At 41.9% G+C, this 20,843-nt stretch overlaps 3 protein-coding genes across 3 annotated transcripts; 1 reads left to right on the top strand and 2 right to left on the bottom strand.

The window, feature by feature from the left end:
• Positions 1 to 335: 335 nt before the first annotated feature.
• Positions 336 to 7,231, bottom strand: LOC146500325 (MOB-like protein phocein). Its single transcript, XM_085136266.1, has 8 exons — positions 7,098 to 7,231; positions 6,349 to 6,411; positions 4,610 to 4,710; positions 4,114 to 4,156; positions 3,737 to 3,823; positions 3,561 to 3,640; positions 2,719 to 2,830; positions 336 to 908 (listed from the first exon to the last, which is right to left on the bottom strand). Exons 1-8 carry the CDS (start codon positions 7,155 to 7,157, stop codon positions 774 to 776), a joined length of 681 nt encoding a protein of 226 aa, XP_084992392.1. The 5' UTR covers positions 7,158 to 7,231; the 3' UTR covers positions 336 to 773.
• A 1,306-nt stretch (positions 7,232 to 8,537) lies between these two features.
• On the bottom strand, positions 8,538 to 12,175 carry LOC146500324 (10 kDa heat shock protein, mitochondrial). Its single transcript, XM_085136270.1, has 4 exons — positions 12,041 to 12,175; positions 10,022 to 10,177; positions 8,812 to 8,901; positions 8,538 to 8,731 (listed from the first exon to the last, which is right to left on the bottom strand). Exons 1-4 carry the CDS (start codon positions 12,158 to 12,160, stop codon positions 8,681 to 8,683), a joined length of 417 nt encoding a protein of 138 aa, XP_084992396.1. The 5' UTR covers positions 12,161 to 12,175; the 3' UTR covers positions 8,538 to 8,680.
• Positions 12,176 to 12,596: 421 nt separating this feature from the next.
• Positions 12,597 to 20,591, top strand: LOC146500323 (60 kDa heat shock protein, mitochondrial). Its single transcript, XM_085136259.1, has 11 exons — positions 12,597 to 12,732; positions 14,362 to 14,537; positions 16,024 to 16,359; positions 16,439 to 16,534; positions 16,646 to 16,739; positions 17,847 to 18,015; positions 18,142 to 18,241; positions 18,328 to 18,573; positions 18,652 to 18,826; positions 18,919 to 19,097; positions 19,217 to 20,591. Exons 2-11 carry the CDS (start codon positions 14,364 to 14,366, stop codon positions 19,373 to 19,375), a joined length of 1,728 nt encoding a protein of 575 aa, XP_084992385.1. The 5' UTR covers positions 12,597 to 12,732; positions 14,362 to 14,363; the 3' UTR covers positions 19,376 to 20,591.
• Positions 20,592 to 20,843: the final 252 nt, after the last annotated feature.

Below are 20,843 nucleotides of genomic sequence, written 5' to 3'. Positions count from 1 at the left end.
TGCTGCATATATCCTTCAAATCTGAAGAATGCTCCTCTAATCAGGAACTGCTGGAGGGTAAAACCTTTCACACTACAGTTCCCCCATCAGTATTTAAGTTTTCATGGTTAATGCTGTTAAAGTTGTCCTTATTTACACGGTATTTATGATTCCTTTATTTCTTCTCATCTAAAATAAGATTATAGGTGCTCATGTGTGCTAAAAAACAAAAAATTAATCCCTTTATTCTAAATATAGTGAAGATAAATCTGAGATGGGCTATACTGGTGGGTGAGTGAAGTAAAGAGGCACAGAGGGTCATTAAATTCAAGTACAGCCACAATTGATCTAAATGAGTGTTTTCATCTGCTGGAAAACTAAATGCCTCCAGCGTGCTGGGAAGCAGCCACGGAGCCGTGAGCACACAAGCTGGATCCTGTGGACATGCGGGATTATGAACAGGGTTTCCCTACAGGAGAAGTGTGAGAGCAGGGCTGTACCCCCAACCTCTGAGTGGAAATAGAAAATATAATTGTGTCCTGCAGGCATGACTGAACTCTGCTCCTGGTCATCTTTACCCTTACTTCCTTTTAGATAGATACAGGTGACTGGGGAGGAGGGACATGGACAGTGTTACTAGACGGGAGCCTCAATACACTGGTGTGTGTGTGTGTGTGTGTGTAATGAATGCGTGTGTGTAATGAATGCGTGTGTGTAATGAATGCGTCTCCTCTGTTATGTAGAAATATGTTTACATGTGTCTCCCTTATGGTGGCAGCAGCAGGAGCTGTCTCTTAGGCTTCGCTCTCCCCCGCTGAAGAGGTGTTCTGCACTTCCTCCTCCAGGATGGGAACGATCAGGTTGTCCTTGGACATCAGGTTGTACTTCATCACGAAGCGTGTGAACCGGTGACACAGGAACGTTTCATTCTGCACACAGATATATGTAGCAATGATCACACTAGCCAGTTTGTCTCCTTCACAGCACCCAGTGTGACTCCGAGACTCCACTGCTGGAAATGTTTTGTTCTAAAGCTGAACGATGAGAGGCATTTGTGTGTTTCTACTTTATGGATTCAGAACACTCTCCTGTCCTATGATCACGTTCCTCTTACTTTCTGAGAAATAAGCATATATGAACCTTAATCCTCATGACGGCAGAGAACAAAGCATGCTGCCATTTAGGGGTGGGCGGTATAAACGGTATACGGTAGAGGTTTGGTCCGTTTACAGCACCCTGCCATGTGATTGCATTTGTCCCTAACCATCAGGAACCCTCACGTTAACTTTTGAGTGGAAAAAAGTTAGCATTCATCCTCCAGCTTCACTGTGTTAATGTTATGCTAACATAGCTGTGTCGCTACCATGTAGCATCATTATATACCAGCTAGCCCAACTTCAGTAACCCTACAAACGTTACTGCTGTTTAGTTTTCTGTCTTCATTTATGTTGGAAGTGATAGCAGAGCTGTATGTTTGAATTTTTCAGAAATCTCTCAGTCAGAACATGCTATAGCATGTTTAGGTGGAAGCTAGCGAACTAACTTCCTGCTAACTTCTAACTCTAACTAAATTTAATAAATCCTGTTTTCATGGACGTCTGGATGTTAAACTTAATTGTTACACCTGGTAAAGCAGCAACGATAATCACTTTATTAAAGATGAAAGAATTTAGACAGTTTTTAACTCTCAGTGATGCCGCAGTGTTCGTTTGACTTTGGGACCTGAAGCAGACGGAGTTTTGGACCCAGATTGCTCCGTGAGGCTCCAGACTACGGCAGCCATAAAGCTCCAGCAATCTCCAGCAATGTTTCATCTTCTGACAAAAACTGTAACAATATTGTAATAAATAGGCATGTTTATGTACATTTTCTAATGTTAGAGCCGTGACTTGAGTTCAGGAGATAAGGTGGAAATAAGGGAGGACACAGCAGTGGTGAGTGAGGCAGATGAAGTAGGAGGAGAACTGTGATTAAAAAAATTTTTAAAAAAAAGACAAATGTGCAAATCTTAAAATCTTCACTTACAGTTTCAGAGTTGTGATTTGGACATATCAACAAATAATTGAAAAGAAAAACTCAAAATAACCCTCCTTGGATGGGATGCCCTGCTGATGGTAGCTAGTTGACACATCATTCAAATTATTCTTTCCTTAGACATTATGGACTTGTATAAATAGTCTTTTGTTAAGCTATTGTGAACAAACTGCTTATATCCCACGCAGCAGGTAGCTGGCTAACGTTAACGTGCTTGCTCACCAGTGTCACCATTAAAAGGCCAAAAGTTTGATTTGATGCACTGACGTGGAGTCTGTGCGTAGTTTGCTGCCACCGAGCACAGTGGAGGTAAAGCACTGAGTGATTGTTCATAAGCATCATTTCGATTTCTGCAGAGAACTGATCCACAGTTTTTCGTGTGAAGTCACTCAAAGATGGGGAACGCCTCACTCTATGTTTTGTTACAATCAATTTAGCAATTGAAATGGAAATGAAATGGGGAAAAATTAACTTGAACAGAGCACATTTACTTAAAACCAATGATGAACACACTAAAAATACAAGAGAGACTATATGAAAAGACTATAACAGTCTTTATGACCTCTTCAAGTTTGGTTTCTGTAACAGCAAAAAGAAAAAACAAACCCATATACCAGGAAGGAACAAATAAAATCACATTTTAGAATTTCTAGCTTGACACCAACAACCAGAGAGCGATGGGGAGCAAAGGTTGTAAACGCCTACCTCATACTTGTCAAATATCTGGCGATGATGGAAGTAAGCATGAGAGAATATCCTATAGATGCGACGACAAACAGAGCCCAGCTTGGCCACTGATGACTCCTTGATGCTCACCCTGTAGACACAAACCAGTGGTGATTTAGCTTGTGCACTGGGAGCATCACAGCATGGGTTTCCATAGCTGAGCAGCTGCTGGTGAAATGTATAGGTGCCCCATTACTTTGTCCATACAAATCCAACCTCATCTAAGGCACTGTAATAAATGTGCTTTAGCCTGTCTACAGTGTGCGCACATGCAAGCCACTTTACAACCCACCACCACCCCACCTCCAACACTTTATTCCGTCTCTCATGTAATCAAGTCATGTCTGTGGTGGCTGATGCCTGCTCTGGGTCTCAGAACAGAGTCAAAGTCAAACAGCAATTTAAAGTAATACAGTTGTGCATAACTTTTAATAAAATTCTGGCAACCACCAGCACTACCCCACAGCTTCCTAGCAGACACACCTGTGGTATGAATTTGAAAAATCCTACATCCCCCCTCGTTCTCGAGTTGTCACATTCACAAGGGTTTTTAGAGAACTTGACCTCTGACCTTTCGATTGACGTAACATTTTTTAAATCATCTGAGATTTTTTAGTAGAAGCACCTATTAGAGTCTATTTGAAGCTTGAGTACTTTTGGAGCTTGGATACTGAAATCAGATGCCTGCTGAAAATGATGCCTCAAGAGTATTAAGAGTGAACAGAAACAGTCTGGTTATTCAGCTTAGCAGCTAAACAATGACCTGAAATTGATTTGATACTATTCTATAAATTATAGCTGCTTAATGGAAAATGACTGACCTGCTGGGGAAGTATTTGTTGCTATTAAGAAGGCAGGCAGCTCCGTCCAGCGTGTGCCTGGTGTAATCGATGGCAGGGCACTGTGGAAGCAGCAGCATCACAAAACACACACAAACCCATCAATGTGAGAGCAGCTGCTTGAAAAGCTTGAGTGACAGTTGGAAGCTTTGACTCACTTCTTTGGGTGTCTTGTGGGCAGCACATAAAAAGATCCACTGCTCTGTGGCTGTCATCTGGGTGCAGGTGTCTGGATGGCACTCACTCTGCAGGCAGAAACACCAAAATCACTGCAGCTAACAGTCTCTTACTAAACTAACTACTTGATGTTCCTGAACCCTTCTGCACTAGAGAGAAATGGTTTACAAAGAGTAGCAAGCCTACATGCTGCTGACTTATGTGTCAATGACCATTTCTGCAGACTGCACTATTTTTTTAAACCTTAAATGAGACCTGATTCGGGATCTATAGAGGAGTAAGGCGAATTTCTAGGGGTGAAAGAATGCTCAAACCCCAAAATTACCAAAGGAAGTTTGTGGTGATTTAGTGTACTCACCTGCAGTTTCACAGCTAGCCCGTTGAGCTCCAGGCAGAACTGCCTACAAAAGGATCCAATAAAAGCAGAGTTAAAACAAAATATCCTCTGATCACATGATTTTTTCTTCTGCAGCCAGGTTTTAGCCCAACTGTGAGCACAAGATTTAGCAAGTAGAGATCGCCTATACTTCACTTTCTTTTTATCTAAAAGCTCCTCATATCTGAACAAAGAACTGGTTCAAAGAATCTCTAGAAACGGCCTGGTCTACATATTCAACTTAATTTAATAATTTCTTCAGAGATGTTACTAAAAATGGATTGCACGCAGTAGAAATAAGCACAGGACCGAACACAGAACTAATGAAGCCTACAAAACATTTCATGTTTTAGAAACAAAAAGTACACTATATATTTGCTATACTGTGTAGGAGCTGCCAGCATATAAAAGGACATTTTATAAATGCTTGTCTGCAGCTCTGATCCTGTTTAGAAATATGTGCCCCAAGACTTCTTACCTGAGGTGCTCATACTTCCACACGCCCTCATCCTGACCCTCAGGTGGTTCCAGGATTTTGTCGATATTGGAGCAGTCTGATCGGATGTTCTGCTGAATATACTGACACAGAGAAAACACAGACACATTAGTACAGACTCTCACAGTCCAGTCTAACTTTCATCAAATGACACATGATGAACACACAGTGAATGTGTTCATACATCACAAAAGGCCAATGACAATGCAAACAGTGCGCACCAAACCAACAATGTGTTTGGAATAAAGTCAGAGCCGCACAAGGTAGGCTGACACACACAGCAGAGAGCAGCGCATGTGTAAATGTTTGGGCTACTGTCAGCCACACCGGTACGTTAGAAGTGAGTCAGATGAAAAAAAAGAAAATAACAGAAATGTTGAGAAAAACTTGAGTGACAACATTATTAAAAACAAGATGTCACAACAAGCACAGCTCATAATCCAAAGCTCACAGTGCTAACCCTACTGCTTAAAAGAAGGCACAGAGGAATTTGGAGAGATTTTGGTTACTTAAAGTCAGAAAAAGCAGCAAACACTGCAAACTGTCTCAAAATCATGTTCCGACAAAGGCATGTAAAGACAACACATGATGCCTGCAAGCACAGTCAAAAATGTCAAATTTAACTGGCTGATTAAAGTCACTGACCCTCAGTTCAATGTTTTTCTGTGTCAGGACTTCATCCAGTTTCACCTAAACAGCTCTTTGGTTAAAAGTTGGTTTTAAAGTTTACTATACATATAAACTCACTTCACTAGGTTGAGTGTGAAATCCCCCCACAGTTTTTTAAACCTTTAACAACATTTACACTGACCGAATATAGAGCTCAGGATTGTGACATCACTAATGTAATGCATAATGGGATTGTTTTTCAAGCAAGTTCGAGTTGATAATGGAATATATGAACATTTTAAAATGACAAAACAGCACATGTGACTAGAATGGAAACCCTTTTCCAGACAGGAAGCAGCAACAAGGAGCTTAGCTTGGGTAGCAGTTGGAAGAAGGAAACGTATCACCTTCAACAACATTTTGAAAAATATGTTAGTGTGATCACAGGAATTTCATACCACAAAGTTTTAATTACACTATATTTAATTGTTGTGGTTACATGCTGTTGGGCTGTTGCTATGCTACACACCCTAGGTGTGTCAGTTATCTGGGTTGTAGCTACCTGGCAGCATAGCTGGAATCAAAGAAAGTCTTCATGCTTTGATTTTGAAAAACAGATTCTGCGATAGTGTGATCATGGCCGGGCTACGAAAGTGAACACACAGAAGTCAAGGTGGATACTGCTGACTAGTATCAATGGAGAACAAAAAAAGCTCCTGCAGCTGGTGCTACACCACAGCACAAATTGTTGCAATGACACAACCTGCCATAATAAAAGCCAAAACTGTTATGCATCTGAATGACTCATTTTTCAGACTCACAGTACAGTTTAGTTAAAGTATGTAGTAAAACTAAGGTTATTATTACAGTGCAACATTAAATTCATTAGCCTGTTTTCCTCCCTAATGCCTGCTAGGATCTAACGTTGTTTTGTTTATGTGAACAACATGGTGCCTATCAACATGCTTTGCGATTTCCGAGCTCTATGTAGTCAAATTCTTGCCTAATTTGAGCAACTTTAAGCTCAAGCGATAAGACAGCAGCACCAGACAGTCTAAAATTGGGTGGGGAACACACCCACACACAAACACACACATGAAATGTCAACCCACCTGTTGGACAGCCAGGGTGCTGTCCATCTCCTCAAATGATTCATCCGGCCAGTTGTAGAAATCCTGCACAATGAAGAAGGACAGAATTAGTGTGCACTAAGTGTTTGGAATGTATCGAAAAGCTACATTCCAAAAAGCTATCCAAAAGCTAGTCTATATAATATGACTGTCATCAGACGTAAAGTGAAAAGAAATTGCCAATCCTGGCAGTTTATATATCATATGACACACACGGAGAGGGGGGTAACGGAATGACAAACTGTCGGTGACAGGTGAAGTTTTTCGAAGAGTAAAACGTTAGTACCCAAGTTAACAGCCATAGTTTTTCTACATTAGTCTGAGTTCCGAAGGCAGATAGCTAGCTACATAGTTATGTATCGTCTATTGGGATATGACTATTTCCTGCAAAGCTCCGGCGAAATTAACATTTTTTCCCGGACGCGTGGATCGAGGTATGTGTAAAAGTGTATCATCAAACTGGCGTAGGAATTATTCAAGCCGAACACTTATTCAGAACAGGGAAAGCAGGACCAAGAGTCGCTAACATTACTCCAGGAACTAGACGGAGCAACCGCTAATCTTAGCTAGCTGGCTATTTCCAGGTCAGGCCCTTCCTATACGCTGTCTGCGACAAAGTTGTCGCGAAAATAAGGACGATAATGCTGTACAGCACCACAGACGCAGCTTCTCCCAGCCGCGGAGAGGGTTCTTGTACTCATGCTGGAGTGGTTCTACAGACCACAACTCACCTTCGCCTTGGTTCCAGGCCGATTCCTCCTGAGAACTGCAGTACCCTCCGCCATGACCATCTCGACAGAATACCCGGATGTTCGTCAGCCGCGGTGTTGTAGGTGCTGAGCGGATACGGTAACACAAAGAGGCTCAAACTTCATTCTTATGTAAGGAGACCTGTATCAGTGATAGGGTACTCTTCTTTAGCCAATATGCAGGGGGTTCGAGTACCTGCAAAGTGCCAATGAGAAAGACACAGACCAACCTGACAAACACCAAAAACAGTGTTTAATGTTTTTACAGCTACGCATGAAAGCTGGGTGCACTGCCTCAAAGTCTGAATTATAAGGAAACCCAGCTTTCTCACTTTGTCTACAAAGAGAGGCGCTGTGATTGAGTTAGGAATCTGTAGTTGAGTTAGGAATATGTAGTTTTTCGTTTTACTGTATGTTTTTCTATGTGTCATGGGTTCCTTAGTTACAGGCGGGATTTGGCTGGTTGGGGAACCTTAAAATCGGATTTAGTAACGCTGAGAAAAGAATTCTTAGAAATAAATCATTTGTTTTGATCAGCTGATCTGTGCTGCTCCTTCCACATGCACTGCTCGTTGTGGGTTTAGTCATATACATTTAAGATATAAGCAGGTATTTCAGGGTGCATGTGGCTGATTTCCCAACCCAAACACACTTGAAAGTTAGAATAAAAGTGAGAATTTAGTGGGTGAATCTAATCAATAACCTTAAATATAGATTGATATCTGCTACCCTTGCTATAACCTAGTATTAACCATGAACAACTGGTCTGCTCTGTACCAGTCTAATATATACTTTACTACAATCTAACCAGTTTTGCCTGAAGTTCAAATTAGTCAAAATGAATATACTTCTGGTTTGCATTATTTTTCACAAAACCACATTCATCAGTACATTATGTATAAGTTCAATATTTGATTTTAAAACATTAATTAGAACAGTATGGTCCCACTTTAGCAGATGTAACTTATTGTGCAGTCCTTACTTTTGAAAATAATTTCTCATTTCCCTTTCAGCTACGCAAATCTTTCTCCATCTCTCAGCGTCACACATTGTTTCGTTTTTGTTTCTTCTCGGCTTTGAAAATACAGAAACTTTACATCATTCCTTGTTCCAGCCCACGTTAACCCTATGGTTACAAATGTTATACTACTAAATGCTGTGGTTTTACTGTGATTTCAAAGGTTTAAAGCAATCACTTGAAGTGCAGCAACACCATCTGAAACTACAACACCCTCTGCCAACCTAAAACTACAGCAAAACCAAAACAGCTAAAAGTTATAGCAGCACCTTTTGTGTTTAGCTTTTTCTGTGCTTGCATTTTTGTCTTTATGTGAACAAAAGCCTATTAAACTTTCCTTCTGCCAAGATTACACAAGTATCACACAGTTTCAGGCGGAGGTGTGTCAAAGGAAAAGCCCAACAATGAGTCTTCACTTTTATTATTGTAACAAAACATGATTAGAATTATTTACAGGAACACAAAGAAGGGAAAAAAAAGACAGACATGAATGAACTTAATTTCTTCTCTCCGGGGATGTCAGGGACTTTACATGAGGACTGGCGACTCATTCAACATATTTACCGAGGATATCTGCATCACGGAACAGGAAATAGTCCTATGGGAGAAAAGACAAGAAAAAATTTAACTAATTTCAGCACAAAAGTGTGGACGGAGTCTGAGGAAACTGCACCGCACCTTGTCATCCAAAATGACTTTAGTCCCACCGTACTCTGGTAGGAGAACCTTCTCCCCAACCTTCACGCTCACTGGATGGATTTCTCCCTTCTGAAAGAAGGATAAAAACATGTTAGGCATGAAGTAACACCACAGTTGTTACTGAGTCTTTTATATTTAAAAATCAATAAAAATCTGTATTTTTGTTTCACCCTATAATTTACAAGAAAATACAGTCATGCAGTGGATGGCCACATGACACATAGCTTCCCTGATCCTAACAGCTTTTTAAAAGGCAGATGACTGAGGATCTGTGCTTCAGCAGGAGTCCTGTTCACTACTGTGTATTTAGAGATACATTTTTACTGCAGTTTTTAAATGCATCATTGAGAGAAAAAACCTAGGTTAGGTTAGATCAGGTCTGAAGGTCAACCAGACACTGTGACTATGTTAGCAGTGCTAACCCAATTCTGTAACCAGGGTTCAGGAAATAGTAAAGTCCAGATTTTATTCTCTTAATGCATCATATTTAAAGGTGCAGCACCTTCAGAAAACTAAAACCAGAAATTCAAAAAACCATAACAGACTTTATTTTGAACAGTTTTGCTTTTGCAGGAGCAACTGTGTATACAGAAATAAGAGTCGTGCGCATAAAAAAAATTATGCGCAGTGTGTCTAAAACAACCTGCATCAGCCTAACCCTTTAAAGCAGGGGTGGGTTACTCCAGGGCTCAAGGATCGGGGTCCTGCAGGTTTTAGATGCGTCCTTGATCCAACACAGCTGATTCAAATGGCTAAATAACCTCCTCAACAATTCTCGTACTTCTCCAGAGGCCTGGTAATGAACTAATCATTTGACTCAGGTATGTTGACCCAGGGTGAGATCTAAAACCTGCAGGACACCAGCCCTCGAGGCCTATAGTTGTCCACCCCTGCTTTAAACCCAATCAGGGACACTGAAGGATAAGCAATAACTATAATATTGGAATCTTTTCAAAGTAAAACCCATCTCAAGCATGATATACTGATTCATAACTGTCTTGTTTTGGGGGGAATAAAGTTTCTGTTTAAAAGTTCTTAATTTAATTATTGTCTTTATTATTTATTAATGGTATTGTGCATTGTGAGATTTTCATGTAGTTTAATACCAACTGCAAAAACAAGCTTTAGTTTATAAAATAAAACAAAAACCATACACTCTTCTTGTAGCAGCTATGCCATGTATGCTTACCTGGGTGACAGAGCCAGGTCCGACTGCCACCACTGTAGCCTGCAGCACTTTGCCTTGAGACTTCTCTGGCAGCATGATCCCCCCCTTTGTTACCGTCTCTGCTGTGAAGCGCTCCACAAGCACCCGGTCAAACAGAGGAAGGAATTTTCTGAAAGCCTGGAGACCACAAAGACAGGACATATTAGCACGACTATCACACTATGTTTAGGTGAACTGGGCAGCTAATGATTCATCATTAGAAATAAAAGTTGGAGGAAAAGAAAAATCCTACAAATTTGACTCCAAACTTTTAAGTTGGCTCTCTTGTGTAACACGCCCCACTCCCCTGACTTATGTGTTATGCACCATCTATACACACACACTGATTTGCTGCAAAGGTTTTAAAATGTGAACATTAACTAGATTCAGTGCTTCACATGCTTACAGTTAAGTCAAACTGTGAGTTAATACAGAAACGTGCTGGTTATAATACATGAGTGAATAATAAGCTGCTGGGTTTGAGTTAAAGAAAGAGGGTGGAGGTCAGCGACAGAGGCAGCCTTTGTCAATCAGTTTCCGCTAAGCTGAAAATTAACTTTTCCTCATTTATCTACTTGAGTCTGAAATCACGAGGGAGGACAGCAGCTGTGCAGCATTTCAAAGAGACACTGATCAACTTTTTTCTGTCACGACTTTAAGGACAACATTTGTTTAAAAGCAACTGCATGAGTGACCTTCAGTAAAGGTCATTTGTGACTGTGATAGAGGAGGGTGATGGAGTGGGACTGGTCCCAGTCTGAGGGGTCCAGGCCAAGGACTCTTCACCTCTCCACTGATAAAACAAACTAACCAACATCAATCAGCCCTGAGCCTGGATCAAACATCCTCCTGCTCACTGGTACCAGATAAAATCCAAGGCCAGACGAAGCAGTTTTCACAAAGTTCTTAACAAGTTGCATAAGCTCATTATGATTAGCCCCACATTTCTGTCAGATGCACCAACTTTTCTCCTTATACTTTAGCCACTGATAGTGTTTTGATTGGCTTATGACCTGACAAGAAAACCAGATGTATACTAGACATCTACATTTTAAATTGAGTATCAAGCTAGTTGAGGATCTAGTTTTGGTTTCTACTTAAACAAGAGTTCAAAAGAACTACCCACCTAAGTGTCTCATAACATTTCAAGATGGCTGACCAGTGGCAAGACTCAATACTAGTAGTAACCTGTTCTATACAATGAGTACTTTTGATTTTGTACATTTTTAAATATTAGCATTACCTTTACTTGTGACAATGTTTCTACACAGGGGTGATGCAACTTTTCCAAAGCAAATGTGTACAGACAAGTATAACTCCCTCTACACTGATAAGCCTTTAAAGAGATTTACTGCAGTAAAAAGCACTCAATTTTCCTCAAATACGGTGGATAAAGTACTTGAGTACCTCATATTTGTCCTGAATGCAATCTGAGTGCATGCTGCTGTAAAAACTACTTTCAAAAAACTAAACTTCCGCTGCTCCTGACTCAGAGGCCAGTATTGGATGTCAGTAGTAGTTCAGCAGGAACAATGGGACTGCCTGTCGCTCCTCACTAAATCTCATGCCTGGAGGTTTGTGCCCTTGAGCTTGACAGTAAACGCAAACTTGCTGCACCTTGTGTGTGTATGTGTGTATGTGTGTCTGCGCGCGTGTGTGAATGAATAAATGGCTACACTAAGTGCAATTACTTACCTTTTTACTTAAGCTAACAGTGCGCTCATAGCTGTACTTGTATACAGGTCTTATGATCCCTCATCTAGGTTTAGGCTTTGTGGCTTGCCATTAAGACAAACGTGCATTTATTTAAGCTCATTCTTAGCTCCCTTGCAGCGTGACCTTGTCACTGATGTTCACTTTAGCTAACATGCGGCTAAGAATAATTAAAAGCTGGTCAGTTTATTTAAACCGTCTACTGACTGCGTCACCTATATCAAAGAACTCGGCGGTGATTGACGCTCGTTTTTTGATCGCCTTTTTTAAATTAACCAGGCACCTTACCATTTCTGGACGTGTGTGAGGTCTGAGAGCCGGCGTGGATCTGCACCCCGAATCCTTGGTGAGCGTGAATATGGCAAGCTGAAGGATATCTCCACGTGAAGAAATATCCAGAATGCGCATGCGCACTAACCTGCCCTGACCTCGTCAGGCGCAACGGAAAGTTCTGGTACACCCAAGGCCAACATCAAAATATTTTTTAAAAGCACACACATTATTTAATAAAAGCAAAACATGTACGGGACATTTTCTAAAACTGCTTTAGTTACTTTTATGTCTTTGAAACACTCCGAGCTGAGGCAATGTTGCACAATGTCAACTTTGACCCTTTTTTTTTCCGCCAATGGCACGTCAGAAAATTCTGGAACCGTCTGCCCAGGAACGAGCATTAATTTATAATTCTACATATTTCTATCCTAATTAGCCTATTTTACACACTGTTTTGACTTTATTTTATCGAGAACTATAATTCAAGTAATAGTGTGCCCGCACGTCATTATGAATTTTAAAAGAAGAGCACTTTTATTAGGTAGTTATGGTTTATACACAGTCTGGGCGGGCCGGTACATAACCCGGATGTACTAGGCCATGTGCAGTTCTGTCTCCGTTACTCCACACGACTGTTCTCTCCTCCAGTCGTTATATCATTCCGTCTTGCGGACCGGCTAGCAGCAAACCTTTACCTCAACTCACAGGTAAGTGTGGACACTGCTGCCAGTGTCTGAAGCTACTCAGTTTACGTTACAGCCCGTATACTCGCGAATAGCGCTAGCTTTTATGTAGAGTACAATCTGCGCATGCCGCTCAGGAGGCTCGAGTTTGATAGCTCTGCGCTAACAGATTTCTTCCCCTTCTAACTGCAAGGACATGCGAGTGTGACTACAGACTTTAACCGACAGGCCAGCTGTCTCTGTGCTCTCCTTCTAAGTGTATTGTCTCGACTGTTAAATGTGCTTTGCTCGTGTGGAGTAAGAGGAAGATAGCGAGTGATTAAAAGCAGTTAAAACCTCCCAGTGAGACCGTGTATGAGCTGAGCAGGGATGGAGAAAGCACTTCCACACGTGCTTTCACAAATTTGACCTTGTGACGCACGACCTGAAGAGCGCACGCGTGGGGTGGACGTTTCTTAATCCAGTCACGGTTAATGCGCATAGAATTAACAGTCAAGAGACTGAAGCATTTAGAACATCTTTTAGTCAACTATCGCATATTTTTGAAATAGTTACACTTAATTGATTTTTTTTATATTCATCTGCACTGAATTTACTATGGTTATTGGTCGCTCAGTAGCTCAAATACAGCTTAACCTCAAGTAATTACAACAAGAATGGGGATAAAGTCGCGGGGGTGGCGTTGTACACAACTTTTAAAAACGTGGATAATCTGGGGTTACAATCCTGTGGTCCTTAGACCTTAATAACAATCCATGGTTGTAAACCCCATTTAAAAATCGCCGATAACCGACAAGGGGCTCTTGCATACTACTACTGCACAATTTAAACTCGTAATAGCTTGTTGTTCTTGCAGTACTCAATTTACAATTTCTACTTTTTGATAATTGATATGTTACTCAATGATTAAAAGATGGTCATTATTCGCTAAGCAGATGTGAACTGGCTGACTGAAGTCACTGACAGGTTTTCCTAACAGGTTGGCTCTGGGGCTATTTTGTCATTTTTACTAACCCCTTAATGAATGTTAAAGAATGTTTCAGGCTCTTTTTTGGTTTGTTCGTTTGTTACAAGGACATTACACTGCTACTGTTCTATCAAAATTTTAATCGAATATCCTCATATGTGGCTGTCATTTTTCTTAGAAACAAAAATCAGGTGTTTTAAAAAAATCTGGTAATTCTTTGTTTTTACATTCATCGGGCCCCAATATGTCCAAATATCAAAGAGAAATTAAAAATGCATGCCGTGGAAGAGTTCGGGTTTTAGGAGGTTAATGAAATATCTTCCAGTTTCAACCACTTAATTGACACATTTTCAGATATTCTGGCTGTCAGATTGTGTTGTTCAACTATTAATAAAATGTATTCAGCTGCACCTCTCTTTACTTTTAATATGTAGGTAGGCAGGCAGGCCAAAACCAGTATTGGTAACACTTAAAACCATTAAACTTGCAGATTAATGATAAATCCAGGGGACTCTGCCCCCTTGTTGTTTAGTACAACTAGAGATGTTCCTTTATTCATTCATTCACAAGTCTCATGTCATGCCGTCTGCGGCCACTAGGGTGTACTTATTACATATGCAAAGAAATGTAATTAAACTTTGGGATACTTGGAGTATTATGGCCTAACCTGTGTTTTCCTCCCACAGACATGTTTCGTTTAGCCACAGTCATGAGGCAGGTGAGGCCTGTGAGCCGGGCACTGGCTCCCCACCTCACACGAGCTTACGCCAAGGATGTGAAGTTTGGGGCTGACGCTCGTGCCCTCATGCTGCAGGGAGTGGACCTGCTGGCTGATGCCGTGGCTGTCACCATGGGCCCAAAGGTAACGCCCCCTTTGATTTTTTTTTTTTTTTTTTTCTTGAATATCAGACCAGCTTTCTAGGAGACTGTACAGAAAGATCCTTAATATCTTACACTGAGTGTTGGTGTAGGCCAGGGGTCTGCAACCTTTAAGACACAAAGAGCCATTTGGAGCCGGTTTCCACACAAAAGAAAACACTGGGATCCGCTAATACGTTTTGACATCTAAAATGAAGACAACACTGTATATATTGTTTTTTTACCTTGTGCTTTGTGTGAACAACTAAGGTGTGTTGCTTATGAAATCCATGAAGTGCTACAGAGAAAATCACATTTTATTTATGTACTTAACACATTTTGAACTCTTAAAGAAATATAACAAAAGGAAAGACACCCATCTGAACTAAAATGATCCATGTAGCAAACAAAAACTGTTGTGAGCCACCCTTATATCGCCTTTGGGCTTTTGGAGCCTTGACCTGACTTTTAAAATCAAATTCGGGAAAAAAAAGCACTAAGCTGCTAAAAAATGAAAAATAGATATTTGCAAAATTCTGCCTAAATATGTATTTTACCTGGTTAATGCGTGTGGCGGCGCGTGGTCTGCAACGCCACTGCAGCGGAGGCGGGCGCACCTGAGCTGCACCTGCAATCACACCTCGCCACCTTAACGTCTGTGCTCGCTCTGCTGTTGTGTTGGTGTGTGTCGGGCTGTGAGCTGAAAAGCTACAGCTGGCTGTATGTGTACAGCAACCGTGTGTGAAAAGTGGTCAATAAAGAGATGCTGAAAAGCGTGTTCATGCAAACATCGTCGGGTCTGCCGTGATATGTTTACAATGGGACTTCTGCTCCTGAACCTCTGCGCACAGCGTCTGCAAATCGGGGCTGTATGAAAGAACAGCTGCTGACATAATGTGGATCCGAAGATCCATAATTGGCCTACCTGGGGTTGAAAGTCTTGATAAATGCACGGCGTTTCGGCGGGTATATCGGCTTCCGCGAGTGGGACTCTTATTTTGAGCAATGAAAAAATACTAGAATATAATTTTATTTTTATATTTCAATATTACAATAATCTTCCAATTTAGAACTACAAGTTAAAAAAAGAACTAACATAAATAAATAATAAATAATACACTTCAGCTAAATGCTTCCAATTTATTTTCCCAAACCACGCAGAGCCGCAGTATAAGGACTATGACTTGATGCCACAAAGGGGTACCCTGCCCTCCACAGGCAGAGAAGGGAAATCACTGAATTTCTTGCCAATAGCAGGTTTAATTTCAGCAAAGAATTGAGATGTATTTGGACAAATAAAGCAGATATGCTAGCCTAAGTCCTTCATCAGCCAAGTGTTAAACAAAATGCATTAATCATTATGCTAAATGCATCTTGCAATGCAACAAATGGCATAGACTTAAGAAAATACTGGAGATGAAAGTGATTATTTGTCTTTGTGAAACATATGTGCAGAACTTTTTATCTCACAACTTTCTGGGTCGTTTCAGGGTCGCACTGTCATCATCGAGCAGAGCTGGGGCAGTCCAAAGGTCACCAAGGATGGCGTGACGGTGGCAAAGAGCATTGATCTGAAGGACAAGTACAAGAACATTGGTGCCAAGCTGGTGCAGGATGTGGCCAACAACACCAACGAGGAGGCCGGCGACGGCACGACCACCGCCACTGTACTGGCTCGCGCCATCGCCAAGGACGGTTTTGACAACATCAGCAAAGGTGCGAACCCTGTGGAGATTCGCCGAGGTGTCATGATGGCTGTAGAAACCATCATGAACGAGCTGAAGAACCTTTCAAAGCCCGTCACAACCCCCGAGGAGATCGCACAGGTATGGTAATGTTTCTGCTGTCTCCATAAGGCCTCAGGCATTTTGGATTTGAGCTTTAATTATGAGTCTGCTCTTTCAGGTTGCTACAATCTCAGCCAATGGAGATGTGGAGATTGGCAACATCATTTCTAATGCCATGAAGAAAGTTGGCCGCAAGGGAGTCATCACCGTCAAGGTTGGTTTCAGAGGTTTCCTCCTTCTGGAGAAAAGCTCATTTACTCGTCCAATGAACATTTACTGTCTGATTTTTGAGGACAGCTTGTAAATGTTTGGTTCAATTTGCCAGGATGGGAAGACTCTGCATGATGAGCTGGAGATCATTGAGGGTATGAAGTTTGACCGCGGTTACATCTCACCTTACTTCATCAACACTGCCAAAGGTAAGGCTGCTGAACAGGTTTCAGCTGTGCATTACTGCTCACTAAAAGTTTTAACTGATAAACCGGTGCTGTGCACTCATTATAAAATGACCAGTTAGTGTGAAAGGCTTGTAAGAGACACTGTCCTCCTACAGGAGCACAACAAACAAACCGTATCTAAACTATTTTTCCTCTTTAGTTGTTGCCATTTATCTCTTTGTAGCTGCCTGACTAGAATGTCCAGCATAACATGTTAGTTTCTTAAATTTTTATTTTATAGGTTTAGACACTTTGTAAATGTGTTATTTCATGTAGAATAGAATAGAATAGCCTTTATTGTCATTGTACAAAGTACAACGAAATTGGAGTGCCACTCCCTTGGTGCAAAATGCAAAATAAATATAAATGTAAAATATAAAAAGTACAATAAAACAACCGTAGTACTCAGACAATAATAAGTACAATATATACAGGATAGCAGCATAATATAATAGTATGAATAGCAGCATAATATAGTGACAATGGCAAGTATAGTTAAGCAGTAATGTAATATTGTAAACATGTAATATTGGTTTGCACCACCAGGTGGTGCAGTCAGCCCAGACAAGGTATTTGTATTCAGTGGTGACTTGGAAAATAGGCAAAGTCCATTGAGGTAATGGGGTTAGGGCTAAGTAAAGCGTCTAAAGTTCAACAGCAGTGTGCTTCCAAAAACATCTCAACACACTGACTTGTTAAGTGCTGCCCCCTGCTGGAGAAAGTGTATGCTTTGCAGAAGGTATTTGGAAAAAGTAACTCGTTGATAATCAGGGAAAGCCCAGAAGATCATCTGACAGTGTTTTAAACACAAGTCATTATCTGTGACAGTGTTGAAACGGTTTGCTTTATTGAATCGTTACAGTGTTTTCACTTGCATCCAAATATAATCTTGAGACAAATTTGAAGTGTAAAAAAAAAAAAGAGAGAGACAGAAGCTTGCTTTCAAACTTGTCTGAGGTTGCAGTCGTCCCCATCTAACATCGATACTGTGTGCTGACTGGATTTAACAGTAAAACATGCAGGTTTTGTAACCAATAAACTGTGAATGGTTTTCATGTGCCAAGTCTTGTTTCTTCCTGTTTCTACCAGGCCAGAAATGTGAGTTCCAGGATGCCTACCTGCTGCTGAGTGAGAAGAAGATCTCCAGTGTCCAGAGCATTGTGCCAGCTCTGGAAATTGCCAACCAGCACCGTAAACCTCTGGTTATCGTGGCAGAGGACGTGGATGGAGAAGCTCTAAGCACCTTGGTTCTCAACAGGTACATTGTTGTTGTGAAGTCGGGGACTGAGATGCTTGTTAACTGCTTAAGGGGGAAAAAAGGAAACTACACTGAGGGAACTTTGAATGTGTAGTAGCTATTTATTTATTTTTCATTTCTTTTCAGGCTGAAGGTTGGGCTTCAGGTGGTAGCAGTTAAAGCCCCAGGCTTTGGCGACAACAGGAAGAACCAGTTGAAGGATATGGCCATCGCCACCGGGGGGACTGTAGGTTCTGATCAGTCTTAAGTGTGGCAACTCTTTATAAATCTGAACTGCCATCTGATGGTATATCGTTCTTTGTGTATCTGTAGGTGTTTGGGGATGAGGCTCTGGGCCTGGCTCTTGAGGACATCCAGGCTCATGACTTCGGCAAGGTCGGCGAGGTACAGATCACTAAAGACGACACCCTGCTGCTGAGGGGAGGAGGCAGCTCAGCTGAGATTGAGAAACGGGCGGCAGAGATCGCCGAGCAGCTGGAGAGCACCACCAGTGACTACGAGAAGGAGAAGCTCAACGAGAGGCTGGCAAAGCTTTCGGATGGAGTCGCCGTGCTCAAGGTTGGATTCGGCACCATTTGTGGATGAGTGTTTTTTCCTGTCGAGAGGCAAAGCTGTGACACGTTTGCTATATTTCAGGTGGGAGGAACAAGTGATGTGGAGGTGAATGAGAAGAAGGACCGCGTGACAGATGCTCTGAATGCCACCAGGGCAGCTGTTGAGGAGGGCATTGTTCCTGGAGGAGGTTGTGCCCTGCTGCGCTGCATCCCCGCCCTCGACGCCCTCAAAACTGCCAACTCTGACCAGAAGATCGGTAAGATCGTGCTTTGGCCTCTTCTCGGTAACACCCATACTCCTAGGGTTACATACGTACTGCGGTTTTAACCAGCGTCTCGATCTAAACAGGTGTGGACATCATCAGACGGGCGCTCCGTATTCCTGCCATGACCATTGCCAAAAACGCAGGCGTGGAGGGTTCACTCGTTGTGGAAAAGATCCTGCTGGGATCCCCTGGGATGGGCTACGATGCCATGCAGGGAGAGTACGTCAATATGGTGGAGAAGGGCATCATCGACCCCACAAAGGTACAGCTCAGCCAATCGCATTCACTCGCAAGATGGATGCTATATAATTTTTTGTTTTGGGGGGGGGTTTCATGGCAGATTATGGAGGAGCTTTAACTTTTTATTTCCTCCTCTTACAGGTGGTGAGGACAGCACTGATGGATGCTGCAGGAGTAGCATCTCTGCTCTCCACTGCTGAGGCTGTCGTCACAGAGCTCCCCAAGGAGGAGAAGGAAATGCCAGGGGGCATGGGAGGCATGGGTGGCATGGGCGGTATGGGGGGTGGAATGGGTTTCTGAGCCACTCCTCCTGATCTTTGTGTACAGACTCAATCAGGAGCTTAGTGGAGCTGGAGAACTGCCCCCACTGAGCTCTGCCCACAGTGATGGACGGACTGACGTCGAATATGTCAGAGATGCAAATGTTTGATAAATGCTCAAAAGACTTGAGAGCCCACAGAGTCCACCTGCTACACTAGAGTCCTCCTCAAACCTTTTCCATTAGCACTTAACTCCTCGTCAAATGCTCAGACTTAAACTAATACCAGTGAAGAAGGAAATTCAGCAGTGTTCATATTTGAGGATGGTTCCAGTTTATTTCTACCTGATGTATTTCCCGTGTGGGTCTTTAGATCATGAACTTTGTACTCACTACATCTGTTGTAGGGAAACAAGGAGTTAAACTTCTAAACTCCAGAACATCTGGGTCTCCATCCTCTTGTGTCCCTTCATCAGCTGTCTCCTCTGAGTGAGAGCGGCCTTCTTCACGCCTTTGCTTTCCAGGGACCCAGCTGTACTCAGAAGCACAGCTCTCACCTGCTCATCGGGAGGCTGTGTTTCAGGTTACATGTTGGGTTCACATGGGATTGCTTTCCATAAATGGAGGGTATGGGTTTTGCACAAGTCCAATGTTCTTTGAAAGGTAGACGGCCTGAATTTCTGCCCAGATTTACAGTTTAGTGTGGCAACTCCTTGTTACCCTGAACCTCTACGACACAATCCAAAATGAGTTTGACAATGAGCTACAAAAGGGAAATAAGCAGGGTGGAATAAACTGTAACTATCCTTAAATGGACCACAGAGCCTCAGCATCTGTCCTTCACTTGTCTTTTTTTTCTTCTTTTTCTTTTTTTAATTATTTGTATGTGTTGTCTGTGATTGACTTGAATTCATCTGTGATTGAATTAAAGCAGTTTTCGTACATACACGGAGCCTTTCTCCATCTTGTCTTGTTACAACTGGACAAAGAGTGCCTAAGTGACCAGAAGTGGAGCGTCGTCAGGAGCCCTTGTAGTCTGAATGTTTACCGAGTCGCGTTTCTGCATGAGTGTACAGCTGATTGTATGTGAGGGGCTCGCGATCCTTTGCTACGGAGTAGATGTGAAATCCTCGTTTCCTCCATCGTGGCACAACACTCACAGAAAGCAACCGGAGAGTGATCTTTGTCTTGCTCCAAACAGCAGTGATGGTTCCACTACTCTTGTGTAGATGTTAATTTTTTTTTTTTTTTTTTAAATTTTCATTAATAAACTCTTATTCTGATGTGCAGATTTGTTTGTTTCTGCTATGTAGTCTCCACAAGTCCGTTTGCTTCCTTTAGTAAAGCAAGTTGGGGTTAAGTTTGTCTTCTCAACCATAGTTCACCTTCTGTTCAACCATCCAGGCAGAAGCTGAAGATGTCTTGCTAGTACAACCATGAAAACGATAGAGATGAAACTTGTGCATAAACATTAGCAGATAGAGGTTTAAGTACAGATTTCTGCATACA

This window comes from Neolamprologus multifasciatus, chromosome 16 (genome assembly GCF_963576455.1).
Source record: "Neolamprologus multifasciatus chromosome 16, fNeoMul1.2, whole genome shotgun sequence".
Lineage (NCBI taxonomy): Eukaryota > Metazoa > Chordata > Actinopteri > Cichliformes > Cichlidae > Neolamprologus > Neolamprologus multifasciatus.
This window is presented reverse-complemented; position numbering and strand designations above follow the sequence as displayed.

Excerpts from the sequence above, each read along its gene's own strand:
- LOC146500325 (XM_085136266.1), bottom strand. The coding sequence starts at position 7,157 with ATGGTCATGGCGGAGGGTACTGCAGTTCTCAGGAGGAATCGGCCTGGA. Across the intron at positions 4,711-6,348 it reads GCACCCTGGCTGTCCAACAG|TATATTCAGCAGAACATCCG; the intron begins GTGGGTTGACAT and ends TCTCTGTGTCAG. Across the intron at positions 909-2,718 it reads AGATATTTGACAAGTATGAG|AATGAAACGTTCCTGTGTCA; the intron begins GTAGGCGTTTAC and ends ATCTGTGTGCAG.
- LOC146500324 (XM_085136270.1), bottom strand. The coding sequence starts at position 12,160 with ATGCGCATTCTGGATATTTCTTCACGTGGAGATATCCTTCAGCTTGCC. Across the intron at positions 8,902-10,021 it reads GACCTGGCTCTGTCACCCAG|AAGGGAGAAATCCATCCAGT; the intron begins GTAAGCATACAT and ends TCCTTCTTTCAG. Across the intron at positions 8,732-8,811 it reads AAGTCATTTTGGATGACAAG|GACTATTTCCTGTTCCGTGA; the intron begins GTGCGGTGCAGT and ends TTTCTCCCATAG.
- LOC146500323 (XM_085136259.1), top strand. The coding sequence starts at position 14,364 with ATGTTTCGTTTAGCCACAGTCATGAGGCAGGTGAGGCCTGTGAGCCGG. Across the intron at positions 16,535-16,645 it reads AGGGAGTCATCACCGTCAAG|GATGGGAAGACTCTGCATGA; the intron begins GTTGGTTTCAGA and ends TCAATTTGCCAG. Across the intron at positions 18,574-18,651 it reads ATGGAGTCGCCGTGCTCAAG|GTGGGAGGAACAAGTGATGT; the intron begins GTTGGATTCGGC and ends GCTATATTTCAG.